Below are 14,199 nucleotides of genomic sequence, written 5' to 3' on the forward strand. Positions count from 1 at the left end.
TAAGATAAGCGGGGGGGGGGGGGAATAATCTCTCTCACTGAGCATTTAGAGCCACATTCGTAAAATGAACTACCAAATCAAAATATAAAACATAGGCTCATCCCATTGGCATTGCTATATGAGGGGTATCAGGGATGTCTCGCCCCTCCCCCCTCCCTCCCCCATATAGTTGGTTTTGTTGGCAAAATCGTTGCCCTGTCGGCAAATGTTAGTGTCTGTTGGCCAGTATGCGGCAATGAAAAGAGCCACATACCAATTGTCTGATAGTGTCCAAGATTGCCTGCTTTGAACAATGCCTCAATAGTCAATTAGTGTACCCCCAAACTCCCCCCCCCCTCCGGCGGCCACTCAACACCCCCGACCCAATCCCTCCCCCCCCCCCCCCCGACCCTTTCGAACAAGTTGGTATTTGTCTGCAATCCGGGACTCCCTGTTGTCCCGATTTGTTTGTACTATAACTTTTTAGGAAGACCTCCCATATGTTTTGCACACATCATTGCCAAATTGGGGACGTCGGGAATTGGGGACCCTGTTGTCCTTTTGTTCAACGTCCCCTATTGCATGCAGAAACAAACTCATCACCCCTTGACCCACTCACTACCCCTCCCCCCCCCCCCCCCCCGACCCACTTGCCACCCCCGACCCCCTCACCACCTCCTGACCCCCTCGCCACCCCCTGACCAGCTCAACACCCCCTGACCAGCTCAACCCCCCCCCCCCCCTTTTTGTTATTTATTGTACCACGACTGGCTGACTGGGAAAAAAAACATGGCAATGTTTCAGCACTGAGGGTTTGTCGGCAAGTTTTTTGTCAACAACTCTCCCCCCAGCCAATTCAAAGCGGTCTGGCTACGCCCTGTCAATATGATTTGATAATGTAGACAAGAGGCTGTAGGCTGGTATTGAGATTAATATTGTAGTTTCATGTCAAAAACTTTGTATGGCATTGAGTTGTGGCTTTTAAGAAAACATCTTAGAAAATCTCTCATTATATGCAGGCTTTGGTACAACTTGCACTTCGACCGGTTCATATCGGTCATGTTTAAAAACGTTGACTGCGAAGGCACAGAGGAATCTCTGTTTGACTGCCCCAAGTCGGACTGGTACGACTTTGATGATTTCTCGTGCACAGGCCATTCTGGCGATGTCGTCTTGGGATGCACTAAGGTAAGTTTAAGTTTGCCTTAAAATAAAGGTGTTACAGCAACTTTTATGTTGGTCAAAAATAGTGACACTGTAGAGTATAAAGCTCGCTGCACGTGAGAGCTGTCTGCTGAGCAAAAAGTCATTTGTGGCTGTTTGCCCAGCACGTAGCTCACCGTGCACAGTCAGCTTTTGTTGCGTTTTCTGCACCGTGAGGCAAATATCTTTCCTGTTTGCTTTTTTCGCCTTGCCAGGTTAAAAACTTAACGTGTGTGGGCAAGCTGAGCTACCTGCCTATCCAAAATAACTAGCCAATGAAAGCACGTACGCTATTCACGTGATTTAAAGATGGCTGCCCTTAACGAAAGTGTCCTCTAAAATAGCTCAGGTTGCCTGCACACAGTGAGTTTTTCGCCACCCGGAAAAAATCAAACAGGACAGATATTTGCTGCACGCGGCCTCACAAAGCAGAAAACGCATCAAATATTGACCACACACGGTGAGCTACATGCTGAGCAAATGGATAGCTCTCATGTGCAGCAGGCTTAATGTCTTGTAATAGTCATTCACACTATCATTTACAAATAGTTATCATTGCCTTAGAATTATTTGTGGTTAATTTAGTGGATCATTGGTGTGGATATATAGATGTGGAAAATTCATCACAGAAAAAACATAGCTACATTGAAATGTCAGTTTTTGCCTTCTTTATTTAAATTAATTATTTTGCTCTTTCAGTAAAAGATGTTTGGTATTGTGTTTGTTTACGTACTTTTATCTTTTGATTTAATGTTAGGCGAATAGAATAAAGCTGTCTTGATTTCTCATGATTTCCTTTTCATTTGATTTACTGTCCCGAGTTCAGAAGATATTGATTTGCAGCTGAGAGATCTAAATGTCGTAGAAACCGGCAGTGGCATTGATGTCCACATGACTTGCTCGAGGGAGGATCTTTTGATGTATGTGGATGCAGCGGAGGCACCAGTGTGGACATTGCCATCAGGCACCAAGCTTTCCGTCAGTAAGTATTCTAGAATAATACACCCTTTTGTCCCCCCTGCTTCCCCACCCACCACTGTCCCCTTTACCACTTCCCCCTCCCCCTATACCCCATTAAATACACCCTTCCCCTTCCCCCTAGACCCCTCCACCCCTTTCTCTACATCCCTCCCTTACTCTACGACCCTCTTCCCTCCACCCCTCCACGTACCTACAACCCTTTCCCTACACACCTCCCCCTACACGCCTCCCACCTACATGCCTCCCCCTGCATGTCTCTCCCTACACGCCTCCCCAGTCACCTCTCCACCCTACACCCCTCCACCCTACACTCCACCCTGCAGCCGTACACCCCTCCACCCTACACCCCTCCACCTACAGCCCTACACCCACAGCCCTGTACACCCCTCCAGCCTGCACCTCTCCAGCCTACATCCCTCCACCCTACACCCCTCCACCCCACACCCCTCCACCTTTATGGCTATATGGGTTTATGAATTCTGACTATAGTGGCCCCTGAGCAAAGATACTGACAATTTGGGAGGCCGCCAACATAGGGCAAGATAAGCTCAGTTGGTAGAGCGCTGGTACAGTCTTACAGAGGTCGCAGTTTCGAATCCCGCTCCTGCCAGTTTTCTTTGTTAACTTTCGTATTTTTGTAAAAAATAACAATTTAGAAAGGGAATCTGTTTTTAAGAATGAAATTCAAAAGTAGCGACTGATGTAACTTTCAATTGGTAAATGAATTAGCATTGTTGACCCTTATGTGCTCTGCGCCTCCACACCCTTTGCATGCAAGTTCTGGTTCTTGTATTGAGAGAAGTACACATTACTCATTTTATTGCTATCCTTCTGTGATTATCTGGCGCCGTTAGCAATGCATGAAGACATGGGCGTTATGAGGGGGGGGGGGGGGGGGGCAGGGAGGTCAGGGGGCGCTTGGCCCTCCCAAAGTAACATTGCTGTTAATTTAATGGATTTGGGAGGCAAATGTCCCTGCCCACCCTCGAAGAATTTTAAATGGAGAATATGCTGGAAAAGTACAGTGATTTAGGGGAGAAAATGCAGTTACCCCCCCCCCCCCCCCCCATGCATGAAGAGTCCAGCTCTCCCAGTGGTCTTCGTTACTTTCTCTTTGGTGCCGCTAAGGGTACTTGCGCACAGAGCTCATGTAATAATCTATTTTAAAATCATTTGGTAGACAAAAATGCAAAGTTGTCAGACTGCTAGTTGATAAATACTTATCAACAGGCAAAGCTTAAAATAATATATGCCCTGTTCTTTATTTAAAATTATTACAGGATACAGAGCAGGCAATGTTGAATGTTCTCAAATTGGTTTTGGAGTAGTTGGCAGCATCATGCTGACAATCACCGGTTTCACCGATGAACGGAACGCTGGTGTATATCTCTGCACAGCGGCTGGTTATCAGAAGAACGTCACACTGACTGAGGCTACTCTGGCTGTGTCTGGTAGGTTTAGAAATTGATTGGCATCGAAGACTTTAGAAGCTACTGAACAAAGAATTTATCTCACAACATCAACAAACAATTTGATCAGCATTTTAAATTGCCATTGTCTTTCGATAAATAAAATGTGGTACAATAATTTCTTTCTCTTCAGTGGAATTCCCCTGTGCTGAAGATGAATTTAACTGCGGGGAACGATGTGTACCACAACGGTTCCTTTGTGACCAAGACCAGGATTGTGGTAAGTGGTTATCAACGAAATAATTCATTGATAAATGCAGGAGCTTGATTGAAAACTCAACTTCTATATGGCAAAGCACCCAAGGAATTCATCATTGATTGAAAACTCTTACACATTTCATAAAAATCAATATTCGGTTCAAGAAAAAACAATTACTGGAGTGGGATATGAACCAGCGACAGCCAGAATGCCATACTATAGCTCAACCAACTGATATATCTAGCCCTATGTTGGCGGGTTCCCAATTTGTCAATGTCTTTCTACATGGAGCACACGTCAGAGATTGCACCCATAGTCACAATGCTAGTAGACTCCGTAAGCATGGCCATGTTTCGGTAAAAGGTCAAGTTTTACACTTTTTCTTGTTCAGTATTCGGTATATCAAGTTTCCTTTTGTAATTCAATTCAGCGAGGCTAAAGCCTCGATCATACGTTTACCATTTGCTACGAATGTCCTCTATTAATATCTCTCTTAAGCATGGTTTGTCAAAAATATGGACGGATTGGTGAAGAATTGGGACAGTACTTAGAAGAAAAATGACATTAGCTTCAAGGTTGTCTGCAATTGGGTCGCAGATGACCAGGGTTCTCCTACAAATGAAGATATTCGTAGTACCACCTTAGCAGAACCATGCACAGGTGGGCATTTTTGGACAACATTCGTGGCAAATTCATCAAGATTTACACCATGAATGAGCTACGAATCTCCAAAAATATGTACAAATTTATAGCCACGAAGAACACTGCAAATCAGTAGGGTTGTCCTAAGCATGTCCCATGGTTGGATCGATTTTTATGACGCTTCACCATGGAAGGTTTGAACATTTTAAACGTTTCGTAACCCCTCCACGAATACTCAAGGTGGATGACGGATAACCACGGATAACCACGGATGCACTAAGGATGATAAACTCCCAGGGTTTATCATGAATTTCAAACTGTGGAGATCCGTAGCTCTAAACAATAAATTTGTGACGGGGGCCTTTCTTGGGTACCCTTTTATCAAATCAGGATGAGTTGACACCGAATTGATTTATGTTGCATTCATAAATACCTAAGACAGTTTACGCATTCCTATTGGCCGAGAGCCCGTCACGTGGCCGGTCTTAAACGGATGATAAAGACATGGCTAGCTGGTCTTAAACACTTTTCCAGTGTCACAATAAAATGTGGACTCCTAAAAATCCAGTGCCTCTTATCGTTTCATTGGTTAAACGTTCACAATCCCCACGTAGGCATGCGCAACACTACCAGGGAGTCAGAATTTTATAGTTCTAAATTCAAAATGCAACTCGCCAGGTGCGTTCTGCGCGATTTGCGCAGAACATGATACGTGCCCGTCAATCTCCATAAAAGGGTTGTTTACATCTTACTCGCCAGCTGAACACTCCATTATTTTGCAAGAGGGATGTTTCAAAAAGCATAAAGTGAATTTGTTAAACAAAATCGGGATGTTCTGAACGAATTATACAAATTTTTTTACCGAAAAGGTATTTATGAATGGGAATAAATATGTGCTCCGTCGGTATTTATCACTCTGTTTAAGACCACTTAGAGGCTGGGTGCTGATAATTACCCTCGCCTCCGGCTCGGTTAATTATCAGCACCCAGACTCTAAAGTGGTCTTAAACAGAGTGATTTAATACCTCTCAAGCACACATTTATTCCCTTATTAAAACAGTTGACGGTCGTGATGAATTGGAGGAGGTGTGCTCACAACCCATGCCAACGTGTCCTGATGATGAGATTGCCTGTGACGGTGACTCTAAATGTGTCTCCATGTCTGCTGTGTGTGACAGAATCCCAGATTGCGATGATGGAACTGATGAAATGAACTGCGAAGGTAGGTTACAGCTTCAGTTTGTCACATTGGAGAAAATTTGATATTTTTTTTTCAAATGAATGGATGCATGTTAATTAGCAATCAGGGATTCATCATCATAATTCCTTGCAAGTCAATCACAAGTCCTCCAGTCCCAATTCAACTCACAAGCTATTCAGATGAGCTTTGACAAAGGTATTCCTTTGTTATATCCTCAGTTACTTGTGACTGGACTTGTGGTTTACTTGTGACTTGATTTGTGATGTGATGAACTTGTGATGGACTCGACTACATCCCTGGTAGCAATATGCAATATGGGATGGGCAGCATCTTCATTATTACGGCTGTACCCAAATTACCTGGCTGTGGCTGACAGTAATGCACACGTCTGTGGGAATTGCCTGGCTAGGGCTTGCAGTAATGCACACGTCTTAGGGAGTTACCTGGCTACGGCTTGCAGTAATACACACGTCTATGGGAATTACCCGGCTACGGCTTGAAGCAATGCATATGTCAGGGAATTACCTGGCTACGGCCTGTAGTAATGCACATCTATGGGAAATACCTGGCTACGGCTTGCTGTATAATGCACACGTCTATGGGAATTAACTGGCTACAGCTTGCAGTAATGCACACGTCTATGGGAATTACCTGGCTACGGCTTGCAGTAATGCACACGTCTATGGGAATTACCTGGCTACGGCTTGCAGTAATGCACACGTCTATGGGAATTACCTGACTACGGCTTGCAGTAATGCACATTTATGGGAATTACCTGGCTACGGCTTGCAGTAATGCACACGTCTATTGGAATTATGGTACCTGTCTATGGCTTGCAGTAATGCACATGACTATGGGAATTACCTGGCTACGGCTTGCAGTAATGCACATGACTATGGGAATTACCTGGCTACGGCTTGCAGTCATGCACATGACTATGGGAATTGCCTGGCTACGGCTTGCAGTAATGCACACGTCTATTGGAATTATGGTACCTGTCTATGGCTTGCAGTAATGCACATGACTATGGGAATTACCTGGCTACGGCTTGCAGTCATGCACATGACTATGGGAATTACCTGGCTACGGCTTGCAGTAATGCACACGTCTATTGGAATTATGGTACCTGTCTATGGCTTGCAGTAATGCACATGACTATGGGAATTATCTGGCTACGGCTTGCAGTAATGCACATGACTATGGGAATTACCTGGCTACGGCTTGCAGTCATGCACATGACTATGGGAATTGCCTGGCTATATGGCTTGCAGTAATGCACATGACTTGGGGAAGTTGATATGCAGTGTGAGTCCAAAAAAAACTATACACTTTTAAAATTGGTCATAGTTGTATTATGTAGCAATACAGATAAGATATTTTCATATGTACTTTTAAAGTAACTTTTCCTGCTTCTTTTGGTGACATTTTCACTCAATTAGTTTTCCTGCATGACTGCACAGGAGACAATTACAGGGGTCGGTGAAATCTGACTTGGGCCAACTGTTCAGGGCTGGATAAGAATGAGACAACTTAAAAGAACACAACCATTGTCTTGGTTCTGGTCATGGAATGCATAATCAGTTTAGATTTGTTGATCTTGCTTGCAAGAGTTTCAGTAGGCAAATCTGGATTACCTCCAGGAAAGGATAACTCATGAAATTGACATTCTCAGACAAGACAGGGAGGTGATTCGCCGTGCTGTTGCAGGAATGATGCGCCGAGCCCAGCTGTGCATTGAACGAGATGGTGGCCATGTTGAGGACTAAGACACCCTGGAATTTAATTGCCTTTTTAATTTAATTTAAACGTTTTAAATAAACACGAAGTTTAAAAGCTAATGAAATTCTGTTTTATCTCTTTGTTAGACAATTATGGTTGTGTTCTTTTCAATTGTTTCTTTCTTATCCAGCCCTGACCAGTTGGCGCAAGTCAGTTTTCACCCGACCCCTTTAATCTCCTGTACAGGCATGCAGCATGAAAACTAATCCATTGAAAATGTCACCAAAAGAAGCAGGAAGAATTACTCTAAAAGTAGATTACTCTAAAAGTAGATATGAAAATATCTTATCTATATTGCTACATAATAAAACTATGGCCAATTTTAAAAGTGTATAGTTTTTTTTGACTCACACTGTATGTCAAGTAATTGTTCTCCCTATCACAAAAAAAATATGACAAAATGCAAAATGTTCTCAAAGAAAGAGACTTGTTCCATGCTGCACGCAGTTGAAGGCCTACATGTGTAGTGTGTAAACTGTAAAGTGTAACATGAATATTCATATTCTCCTGATTCTTAACCAATAAACCAATCAGACTGGTCCATTCCAAATCTGGTAGCAATACGTTGTGTACAAAGCCAAGAACAAGTTATTCGAGCTGGTAAATGCAATTACCGTACATGCTTATTGAGATCAAGGATTGCACAAAGCCATTTCCGCGCCCGCATGCAAGTGCCATGCTTTACATTACATGTAACATATAGTGGGATGATGCAGTATATCAGGTAGCTGTCCAAGACAGCGCGGTGCGTGACGGGCGAACAAAACCAGGCTTAATTACTGACTTGATTTCAAGTCTCAGTGCTTAAATGGTGCAGTTTGCCATGAAGTCCATGCCCTGTCATCCTTAAGACAAAATCTTACAGCTGTAAAGACAGGCAGCCAATTGTCAGTGTCTAACTGCAACTGCGTCCCATATAACCCCTTCCCCCCCCAAAAAAAAACGACCTTGAGATTTATTTCTCGGGATCTGGGCCCAATTTAATGGTGCTGCTAAGCACACTCATTTCTGCTAACACTAGACCCACCATTTATTGCGTGATTAAATCAGTAATGTAACAATAGATACCTGCTTACAAACACAGCCGTAAACCATGCCATGAACAAAGTGCTTAGGGTTAGCATAACTTTCTGCCATAGTCAACACAATTGTTCCTGCTGTTAAGCAGCGCCTTGAAAATGGCCCTTGGTCAACTATTTGGAAAAGAACAAAAACGGCCAGTTAACATCTTGACGCATATCCTTCCAGCTGCTGTTACTCCAGGACCATTTCCACCATCGTCATGTCCTGATGGCCTCATCCCCTGCCCAACAAGTGACCAGTGTATCCCACCATCTGCCATGTGTGATGGCAATCCGGATTGTAATGACGGCATAGATGAGATGGCTTGTGATGAGGGTGGTGCCGGTAAGATCTCAACATTCCTCATCATTAATCCTAGTCTGGGTCCAAGACGGAATTTCAAAGGGTGGGAGTTGCTACTTGTCCCTTCTCGTATCAGAAGCTGAATTGCGAAGAACCCAATTTCAAATTTTGAAGGTTTTCAGCTTTAGACCCCGTTCCCACTTGATCCACCAATTGGGGGATCTGATCCACCTTTTGCCAAATTGCCGGATCAGATCCCCCAATTGGTGGATCAGATCCGGCAATTGTGTGTAGTGGGAACGCTAACCGTTATAAGGTGGATCAGGATCAGATCCACCTTTTCTGATCCACCTCTGGACCAGGATACAGATCCCCCAATTGGTGGATCAGATCCGGCAATTGCCGGATCACGATCAGATGGGAACGCAAAAGGTGGATCTGATCCGGCAATTTGACCTGTTAACATCCGCCCGGTGCACGAGTGGCGCGAAAATGTTGCGGTCTCATGAACGAAGAAACACGTTTTCAGGCGTGTAGCTCATGTGAACATTTCCAGCGTATACAACATGCACAATAAACAACCGCTGAACTACGGGCTAGCACCGCGCATGCAAAAGCGCACGTGGTATCCTAAACTACACTATATAGGCCTTATTTTTGTTGCGTGTTCGTCCATTACTAAACCTTTTTCATTCCTGAAATTTTACTTATTTTTCCATCCATAAATGACTCTGAGTCCGCACTCACCAAAAGACTTCACTTTGGCACAGAATCATGGAAAAGCTTACGAGTATGCAATGAGAATAGTGCCGATAACACGGTACGTACGGAGGTGACAAATCTGAAGTATTGATTATAGAAAATTGGAAATTGATGTCGTAGTACATCTTGTGACCGTTTCTAACCAATGAGAAGCTTCAGAACCAGGGAATCCCTTATCGATGCATTGGTTTCTGCCGTGATGTCACACAATGAGCGGCTCTGTTGGGTTTCACCTGTTACTTTATGCACGCACGGATCCTCTACGGATCCGTGATTTATGTTGGTGAATTCGCGTATTTTTTGTCGGTGAATTCTGATAGAGCTGTTTGAAAACTGACCCATCCTGGCCTAGCATGCAACCATGCAACAATGGCACTCCCACAGAGCGCGCGTAATTCCGAACTCGGTGACCTTTCGGACCCAACATTTCCGTACGAAAAGGTGGATCAAGCATAAGTGGAAACGCGACTTGCGGTTTCGTTGCGGTAAGATAACGATCACACCAAAATGCTGGATCTTGATCCACCTTTTCCCAATTCAAGTGGGAACGCGGTGTTAGATTGGTGTTAGTAACATGACCCTATCGCCCCCTGGGTGAAGGATTAAGAGGAAAAAAGCCAGACGACCAAATTGTGAGACAAACAGATCCCGTTTGTATAAATTTCTTTACACGTTTGTTTCCCACTTCATCAACCAAAGACACACTTCTGCTTGATGGTGGTTATCTTTAGAGCTAGCCCCGAAATGACTTCTCCAACTGTGTTTGGTTTTCATAGGATCAGATCTCATTTGTCATTATTTTCTCTACAGTTCTTTCAGGTGTTAACAACTGTCCTGATGGCAAGTTTCCATGTCCTGGTGAAGATAAGTGTATCTCCATATCTGACGCCTGTAATGGAGTCAATGACTGTGCAACTGGTGTGGATGAAATGAACTGTAACGCAACCTGTAAGTTAAACTAAATTTTTGAGTTCACCCTTTTTCCTTTTCTAAATTGCTATTTTTTAAAGCCATTCCAAAGTTTTTTTTTTCACTTTGAATGAGACATTGACTGAAAAAGTCAGCCCATGATTAGTTGTTAAATTGTCACTTGACAATTTCAAATTATTGGACACCAGACAATAATTCCATTATCATGGGGTAGGCTGGTTTCAGCCCACAATCAGTATCCATAATGTACGGAACGGACCGGGAGCCAGTCTGTTTGCAAAACACAACTGATTGTGCCCAAAATAAATATCCTTTTTCAGAAGGTTGCAAATGTCAAACAAAAGGTGGAAAACGAGGTTGTTTGGTTGGAATGATTCTGCAAGTTTGAAATTTATTAATAGAAACAAATCAAATTTGTTGAAGAGTACTGGGTACGCAACTTGAAGAAAAGCATCCCTTTTAGATTAAAACCAACTTGTCGGCTTGGTTTGTAAATGAGAGGGCATTCTCGTTGGACTTGAGACAAGATCTGAATTGCTCAACAGAACTGTTTTAACTTTCCAATTTCCGGTTTTATTTTCAGCTTGTGTGCCCATCAGCATTCCAGAATGTGCAGTCGGCTTGGATTACACAGAAACCATGTCCACCCACAACACCGGTCTCTCTCCCGAAGACGTGGCCAATGTGTTTAGTTCTCTATCGACCATCTTTGAGAGCGGATGTGCTACCTTCTTCAGACCCTTTATGTGTTCTACCTTTGCCCCTCCGTGTGGTCATGTCCCACTCCCACCGTGCCGTGAATTATGTGAGGTTTCTGTCAGGAGGTGTCTGGAAACCTTCGAGGGAACGATGACGGAGGAGCAGTTGATGCCACAGGGAGGTTTTGGCGGTGCTGGTTGTGATGTGTTTCCTAGTCAAGACGATGGACAGTGCTACAATGGTATTAAAGGGCGCATCTCAATTTATAATCCAGGATGAGTTCCAGATAAGTTGCGGGTAGAATCGTTTACTTTGTCCGGAAGAAGCTCTGCATTTGTCCCAGATGTCGTTTCCGGGGAAATTTCCTTTGGCATCTGCTGGACTGAAGGAAGATTGCGAAGATGTTGTTCCGAATCTTGCAACTTATACCTGATAAAATATCCACAACTTGTCCTGAATTGGCCTGGATGTGAATTGAGGCAGGTTCTTAGCAGAGTATGCTAGCTTAACGCTCAGCCTTCACATAGGCTGAAATTAGACACACAAATGATAAGACGTAAACTATTGCACAGTAAATTTTGAATTTTGCAATGCACTTACATGTATTCTGATTCTGCAAAATGTGGCCAACAGTTGCAAGATGTCCAATGTATGACTGTAATAGCACCCTCAGCATCAAGTTGGGCATCTTGGATATCTGAACAGAGGAAACGTATTCTGAAAAGTCGAAGATCAGAAAGGCATCTTTGTGTAATGCAACAAATGAATGTTTGGGTTTATCAAATACCGCTTGGTGCTTTTCACTGCTGCAAATGTGCTGGCTTTTTTGCACTGCCCTAGTTATACTTAAACGCCGGACATCAGAAAAAAATCAGAACGAGGTGGTTTTTTTTCTAACATCAGAAATACCAGACTTGTGTTTGGCCCAATGTTTTCTCCTGATGCACCTTCTGGTGTCCATTTTTCTCTCTGTGCAGTGAAAGAGGTCTCCGTTGGTGAAGTGGCGGGCTTGGGCTCAGAGGAAGGCGTCGGCGTTTCCGTTGACTGTACTTACAACCTGTTGCCCGGTATCCAGCCAAAATGGACCACACCCGACGGATCCAAAGTCAAAACTGGTAGGCAATTCATTCCTGAAAATGAGTCGATACTAGACCGATCCGTTGCACCCCCATCTACTGCACACTTGATTGCACTTTAGAATACTCATGTGGGGAAGATCTGTGTATGTGCTCATAGTGGAAATGACACTTAAAGATGTAGTTCGATGGACACAAAAAATGGATGTTTTTCTTTTCAGTTGCTTCCTTCCAAGCAATATGCAAGTTATACCTATTTACAAATTGGCATTGTTGGCTGCTCACACAGAGATGATTTGTTTACAAACTGAAAGGCCTTTAGTAGAGGGTTGCAAACGCCCAAAATTGGAATAAAGTAGTTTTTTCTGTTAAAATTACAAACCACAAAAGTTGAAAATTAAGTAGAAAAGAAAAAAATCATTTTTGGCTTGACGAAGAGCAGTTGTATTTTTACTGATGTAGGTATGTGATATTCTGGCTGGTCATACTTCTTTCTTTTTTGTTTTACATCAGGAGACACGAGAACGATCCGAGCTGTCTACGTATCGGACACAGTGACTCGTTTGCAGATTGACAACCTCCAATCCAGACGCAAAGGTGTGTACACCTGCTCCGGCCGGGAATACTCGGTGACTGTTGAGCTGTAAGATGGCAAGCACGAACCCCTGCGTCACATTACTTAATTGATTGGATTTGGCAGACCACGTCACCTGTTTACAAATTTGGATGTTGTGGTAACGTGATGTCAACTTTCCGCATACTGTAACCATTTTGCACGGCGTTTATATCTCTTGAAATATGGGTTGTTTAAGAAACAACAACATTCACTGTTAAAACCCTCCTGTTGTTCAAACAGTCACAGTCAGTCAAACAAATCAATCCTCTTCCCCTGCTATGCCTTGAACACAGGGTAGTCAATATCACTCAGATCATATTTCAAGCAAGCACTCTGACTATTCAAACTCAGTCAACAGACAGAAGCAGGCAGGAAGCAAACACAGCTGGTTTATCAATCACCCACAGTCAAAGCTGGCTTTAAAACAGTCACTTGATTGATTTTGACTGAAAGGACAACTTGGCGCAGAATGTATGTTTGCATAGGAGGGTTAATGTGGGCAAAATAACTTGAGAAAGACGCTCACACGTAGGCGTTTGTTTTTCAGTTGATTGGCCGTTGGCGTGAATTTACAGGTGACATGGTTTATTCAATATTAGCAGTATCTATTTGAATATATGTACCATCAATGAGTTGATATGACGTCAACAGGTATTGAAGAAGGAATTTTATAGTTCACATCACTTTTGCAGTGTAATCGTTATGTCTGCATAGATACTACTTGCCTATGTTACATATTGTATACGCAACTTTAATTTTTATAAGATTATACTTTACGATGTGTTAATTAACCACCAAGGGATGAGTAAATTGGGCAGATGAGGGACTGCAGGTTTTCAGAAATTAAAATTGAACAAATAGTTCTGAAATAATTACGTATGATTAGAAATATCGTTGGAGTATTTTTTATACTGGACATCAATCAAGATTGGAGACTGGAAACAAAATTGTCTTCGTGCGCCTGCACACAAAAACACCCCTGTGACTGTGATGTCAAGTTTCCCTTCCCTGACGTTGAAGCACTTTCTTCAAAACTCACTAAGGACCGTTAGAAATAATACGCGTACGGGACACGTGTGCGGCAAAAAAAAAGTGCCTTGTGTTTGATAATTTCACCAGGCCCATATATCTACATTTCATTATTTTGATGCGAGATGTACAGGGTGAGTAAAAAAAAAAGCGGAACCCAAAACCCATAAAATACATTTTATATTTAAAAAAAAACATGTAGCACCAAAAATTATAATGACTGGAAAGCCAATCTCATAAGCTACTTTTAGATGAAAAAATTACTGAAA

The 14,199-nt window shown here is 43.0% G+C and overlaps 1 protein-coding gene across 3 annotated transcripts in view; it reads left to right on the top strand.

Moving 5' to 3' along the window:
* LOC119740235 overlaps positions 1 to 13,786 on the top strand; it is a 31,623-nt gene extending 17,837 nt beyond the window's left edge. For 2 of the 3 annotated variants that reach the window (XM_038215474.1, XM_038215476.1), the window contains 10 exons: positions 999 to 1,167; positions 2,008 to 2,164; positions 3,444 to 3,614; positions 3,766 to 3,852; positions 5,534 to 5,695; positions 8,702 to 8,860; positions 10,391 to 10,528; positions 11,094 to 11,450; positions 12,187 to 12,324; positions 12,799 to 13,786. In XM_038215474.1, coding sequence (XP_038071402.1) covers positions 999 to 1,167; positions 2,008 to 2,164; positions 3,444 to 3,614; positions 3,766 to 3,852; positions 5,534 to 5,695; positions 8,702 to 8,860; positions 10,391 to 10,528; positions 11,094 to 11,450; positions 12,187 to 12,324; positions 12,799 to 12,932 — 1,672 coding nt within the window. In that variant the 3' untranslated portion in view covers positions 12,933 to 13,786. The remainder of the gene's footprint in view (positions 1 to 998; positions 1,168 to 2,007; positions 2,165 to 3,443; positions 3,615 to 3,765; positions 3,853 to 5,533; positions 5,696 to 8,701; positions 8,861 to 10,390; positions 10,529 to 11,093; positions 11,451 to 12,186; positions 12,325 to 12,798) is intronic. The other variant, XM_038215475.1, reaches the window with a different exon arrangement.
* The last annotated feature ends 413 nt before the right edge of the window (positions 13,787 to 14,199 follow it).

This window comes from Patiria miniata, unplaced genomic scaffold (assembly GCF_015706575.1).
Source record: "Patiria miniata isolate m_02_andy unplaced genomic scaffold, ASM1570657v1 HiC_scaffold_5, whole genome shotgun sequence".
Taxonomy (NCBI): Eukaryota; Metazoa; Echinodermata; class Asteroidea; order Valvatida; family Asterinidae; genus Patiria; species Patiria miniata.